At 46.8% G+C, this 5,200-nt stretch overlaps 1 protein-coding gene across 1 annotated transcript; it reads left to right on the top strand.

The window, feature by feature from the left end:
• The first annotated feature begins 4,481 nt into the window (after positions 1 to 4,481).
• On the top strand, positions 4,482 to 4,835 carry LOC136537407 (cysteine proteinase inhibitor 1-like). Its single transcript, XM_066529388.1, has one exon. The coding sequence runs from the start codon at positions 4,482 to 4,484 to the stop codon at positions 4,833 to 4,835; it is 354 nt and encodes a 117-aa protein (XP_066385485.1).
• The last annotated feature ends 365 nt before the right edge of the window (positions 4,836 to 5,200 follow it).

The raw sequence follows: 5,200 nt of genomic DNA on the forward strand, positions 1-5,200 counted from the left end.
GCGATGATGCTGGGCTTTTTAGCCGGTATTTCTAATTCTTCTTGGCTTGTTTCTGCAGCGATTGCGGCTATTTCTTTTCTTCCATTGTCGGCTTGCGCTTTAGCTGCAATTTGGATCGCCTGAACGTCGCAGTCAAAAGCGTGCTTTAAATCGCTTCGAAGAGAAAGGATACCATTGGGTCCTTGCATCTTAAGCAGTAAGTATGGATAATGTGGTATTGCCATGAATTTGGTCAGTGCTGGATGTCCGAGGATTGCATGATATGATGAATCGAAGTCGGCGACTTCAAATTTGATAAACTCTGTTCGGTAGTTTGAAGAAGTTCCAAAGGTAACAGGTAAAGTAATTTGTCCGAGTGGCATGGCTGCTTCACCGGGTACTATTCCGTAAAAAGGTGTGCTTGTTGGCGTAATCATCCCGGCGAGTTGTAGTCCCATTTTCCTTAGAGTTTCTAAAAAGATGATGTTAAGTCCAGCTCCTCCATCGATTAGTACTTTGGTGACGGTCATACCAGCAATAGTCGGATCTAGAACCAGTGGATAATGGCCTACGTTTCCCATGCTAGTCCATTGGTCTTCTCTGGTAAATTGGATAGGATACTCTGACCAATTGAGGTATCTTGGTGTAGCCGGTTCTGCTGTCATAATGGTCCGCAGTGCTAGTTTTTCTTGATGTTTGCTTCTGCAATCCAGAGCCCCTGAGAAAATCACTGCTACCGTTCCCCTGGGTTTTTGGAATCCTTTGTCCTCGTGGTTGTCTTCTTCTCTTTTCTGATTGTCCTTTTTGGTGTTTTCCTTACTATCTTTTCTTGTGTATCGATCATTGAAAGTGTAGCAATTTATGATGGTGTGCCTCCCACTAGGGTGCAATGGGCAACGTATGTTTTCAATGTCATCATATCTTCTGGGTTTGGGAAACTTCTTTGATTTGTCGGCCATTGCCACAGAATTGTCTGGTCTACGTTTTCTTTCTTGATGTCTGCTATTTCGGTGATTTTGCTTGTCCGGGTTGTCTTGATTGCTTCTGTCCGGGAACCTCTCTCGTGTTTTTTCTTCTACAGTAATCATCTTTTCTACTGTACGTCTGAATTCTTCATTGTTTCTCGGATTTTCTTTGCAGAAGTCTTGAAATTGCCATCTAGCCATGATTCCGTGAGAGAAAGCTTCAATTACTTCTCGTTCGGTTATGTCATGCACTTGAGCTCGTAGTTCGCCGAATCGTCGATAGTAGTTTCTAAGACTTTCACCTCCCTTTTGCTTGAGTCCTTTTAGTTCTGCATGAGTGATTGGGTGTGTAATGATTCCTGCGAAATTCTCACAAAAAGCTCTTTGCAAATCCTCTCAATTTCTGATAGATCCTGGATTTAGTTTATCGAACCATTGGAGGGGCATGGCCTCCAGTGCCATGGGGAAGAAAAGGGTTTTGATATCGTCGTCTCCTCCGGCTAGTTCAATTGATTGTGAATATATTCTGAGCCATTGCTTTAGTTCAATTTTGCCATCATACTTGGAGTGATTAGATGGTTTGAATTTGTGAGGTAATCGCACCAATGCGAGCCTGTTCGTGAAGCAGGGGAACCTGTCATGTGCCTTGGTTTCTTTGAATTCAGATTCGGCGCCTTCCTCTGGCCAACTGTTGTTCTGATGGGAACAATCTTGCGAGGCTGTCTGGGTAGGTACCCTGCTCATAGTCTTCCTTAGTTGTTCAAATCGGTGGCCTTGATTATGTTCCTTCCTATTTCCTCCGTCATGGCTTCTACCTGGCCCAAGTCTTTCGAAAGCGGATTTCCTTTGATTTTGATCTTCTTGCCGGTGGGTTGTTGATCTGGCGGGTAGTCTTGATCGAGCTTTCTCTTCGTGCGTTCTCGGGATTGTCGATCGAAGCAAGTCCTGGAGCTGTTCATACTTCTCACCAGGATGCGAAGTTGCTCCGAGTTCTTCTAATGCTTCTCGAATCTTATCGTAAGGCGTATTCGCCGTGCGTCTTCCTTCGACTTCTAGTTGCGATTTTCTTTTGTCGTACTCAGCTAATTCTGACTCGTATCTGATCCAAGCTTCCCTGCGCTGCCTAGCATGGTGTTGGCGCCCTTGCTTCAACTTGTTTTTCTTTCTCTAGCTTGCTTCTGACTATCTGTCTCTCCATCGTAGCCCTGGGCAAAGGGTGATATGTTGGATTCTGATTCATCTGATGATCTGACATCGGGTGCTTCCGGGGGATTTAATGGTGACCGCGGTCGTCGAACCATGAGCACTTCTCGTGCATGAGTGGTTCTGTTATTGGCGTTAGTTTTCATGCTGTCGGAGTCGCTGATAACTTTAGTGGATGCCTTGGTGTCGTAGATCGAGTCTCCTTCTTGGTAAGGTAAAATAGCTGTTGTTGTTGTGCCGACTAGTTGGGTTCCGCTACCCTCAGGAACGGAATCCGGCCAGTGGATGATACAGTCCTGCGATGTTATTGTTAGCACGAGACCCTCCTGAGCTCCTGTCAGTGGTATCCCAAATCCTAGATTGAAAAATCTTTCGACCTGTCCCTGATAGGATTTTGTCATGTTGTCGAGCCCAAATGGAAAAGAACTCGACTTCTTGAGAGAATTCTGGGGGTAATCCGAGTTGTTTTGGGTTGTGTTCTGGAACCTTGCCAAAAAAGAACTCGGTTCCTTGAAAGCACTCGGATAAAACTTCGTCTTGGAGCCTGAATTCGAATCGGATACGAGTGGTCGTGGAATCCGATTTGACTCGGATACTATGAGCTGCGCGAATCTTCTGGTGAGCTGATCTGTTGCAGTTGTTGAATTAGGAACTTCTTTTAGATGATCTGGATCTTCAAGGACATGGCTTTGAAGCTTGCCATTGTTATCTGCCTTACAGATCCATGAGCCAAAGGTGAAAGTTGATCCCGTCGGGAAAATTATGCTGTCGAGGTCCATCGAGCTCTCGGAAGCAAAGTCGCCGAAAGCCCCTACTTGGCGCGCCAGCTGTCGATGTTTTACCACCGATAGCCTGCCACGGGGGTACCCGGGGCAGTATGTTCGGGCTTCGGCGTATGCCGAACTCGATGGTTTACGTAAGAGACAGCCGATTTATCCTGGTTCAGGCCCTCGATCGTAGATCGAGTAATAACCTTACGTCCAGTCGGCCTTAGCCTTTGCGTTGGATCGATTATGATCTGCTCTGTTCTCTTCTTTTGACAGGAGCATTGCCCTCCTTTATATAGTCAGGAGGCCAGAGTCCTAGTCGGTTTACAATGAGATTTCCTAGTAGGATTACTTGATAGTTCTACTACTAAGATTTACATGGGAAGAATCCTAGTTGAACTAGATCTTCTCTCTCCCTTGTGGGGTATCCTGTGGGTCCCGTATCGACAATTACATGCTGTTAAATTTATCTTAAGTTGGACTTCATTAGTTCCTGATCATGTTTACAGAAAAATGCACCTATAATATCAAATTAGTTTTCATCAGATCCACTATGAAATATGTACATCTGTTCAAATTGTAAGTCGTTTTGTTTTTTTAAATACATTGCCTTCGTTATGTATCTAGACACAGTATATATCTAAGTGTATAGTAAAATCAATATATTTAGAAAAATCAAAACATCTTATAATTGGAAATGAAGAGAGTATTTGATAGTAGATTTGTTTGTAGATGCTAATATATTTATATATGAATTTGATCAAAATTACAGGAGTTGACTTAGGGCCAAACCAAAAGAATCTCTATTTTGGAGAACGGGAGCCATAGGAAATAGCAAGTCCCTAAAAAGACATATCAGGATGCATGATGTATATATTGAGCATTTCAACATTATTAAGGTACTACTCCACTGCAAGATACTGCCGACGAGCTGTGAAGTGCGCGACGCACGCAACTCTTTAGCTTCTTGGAATGGTCGATCGAAATGATGCTACTACTAGCTGCTAATTAACTTGGGGTCCGGTGGCGAGGGGTGGGCACTGGGCATGCGTGGCGCGTAAACCGCGCGCGTAGACGGTGGAAGGGGGCAAGGGGCGACGTGTAACGTGTTTTTACTTTTAGTGCGTGCGCGCGCGCCACCGGACCATGATCCAACGCGCCAACGCGGTGTGCTTTCCATACATCGCGCCCAATCCGATCTCCGTATGAAGCTAGGCGCGGCGGCCGGGCGCAGGAGATCGAGAGCGAGGCAGCTGGCAGATCAGAGAAGAAGCTACCCCGGCAGCAGTGCCGATCGACTGCTTCCCCCAACGTACCTTTCCGGCCTCTACGCCATAAAACCAAATTCAAGTTCCAATACGCGCACGCACCCAAAACATTTTACGTCCGATGATCATCATCACGGCCTCATGCATCCACGCATTTTACGTCAGATGGACGCATTGCGACATCCTTTTCCTGCACTACTTATAACGACGGCAGTAGAAGAACTCGTCCCGGTAACGGCCATAACGACAGAAACTAAAGCTTCACGCTCGCTCGTCACTACATCTATAGCCACCGCACCATGAGATCGCCGGTGCTGCCCCTGCTCGCCGCCGCGCTCCTTGTCGCGTCGTCGTCGGCGCAGGCCGCGTGGGTGCCCGTCCTGGACGTGAACGAGCTGGTGATCCAGCAGGTGGCGCAGTTCGCGGTGCTGGTGTACGGGCTGGCGCACCACAGGGACCTGGCGTACGTGGGCGTGGTGCGGGGGCAGACGGAGCAGGCCGTGGGCGGCGGCACCAACTTCCGCCTCGTGGTGGTCGCCGCAAGGCCCGACGATGGCGGGAGCACCGCGCAGTACGACTGCCAGGTGTGGGGCGTGCCGGGGTCGCGCTCCGACACCTGGAAGCTCCGCAGGTTCAGGAAGATCCAGAGCTAGCTGCTGAAGGCGCGAGGCGCTGTCGCGCGCGTCGATGCAATGCAACTTACTGGATCCATTTGGCCATCCGAGAGTATGGTCCTGTTTGCTTCTTTCGTGAGTCATGCTATTTTAACGAATAAATAGTATTTTTTTTACAATAAATTAGCAAACAGTACTTTCAGCCATTGCTTTTAGCAAAGCGAACAGAGCCTATGTAGCTAAGTAAAAGTACGTTCCGTTTTTCTCATTTACGCCTTGCAAGCATCAGCAATAAGGTACTCCTTCTGTCTATGAAAACATACAACTATGGGTTACGTGCTAAAAAAAAGTTGTTCAAATTTGATAAGTTTCTAATGAATAGTATTCATATTTATGGCTATAAA

Source organism: Miscanthus floridulus, chromosome 2 (genome assembly GCF_019320115.1).
Source record: "Miscanthus floridulus cultivar M001 chromosome 2, ASM1932011v1, whole genome shotgun sequence".
Taxonomy (NCBI): Eukaryota; Viridiplantae; Streptophyta; class Magnoliopsida; order Poales; family Poaceae; genus Miscanthus; species Miscanthus floridulus.

Bases quoted from the DNA above. Each gene is read 5' to 3' on its own strand.
- LOC136537407 (XM_066529388.1), top strand. From the start codon at position 4,482: ATGAGATCGCCGGTGCTGCCCCTGCTCGCCGCCGCGCTCCTTGTCGCG.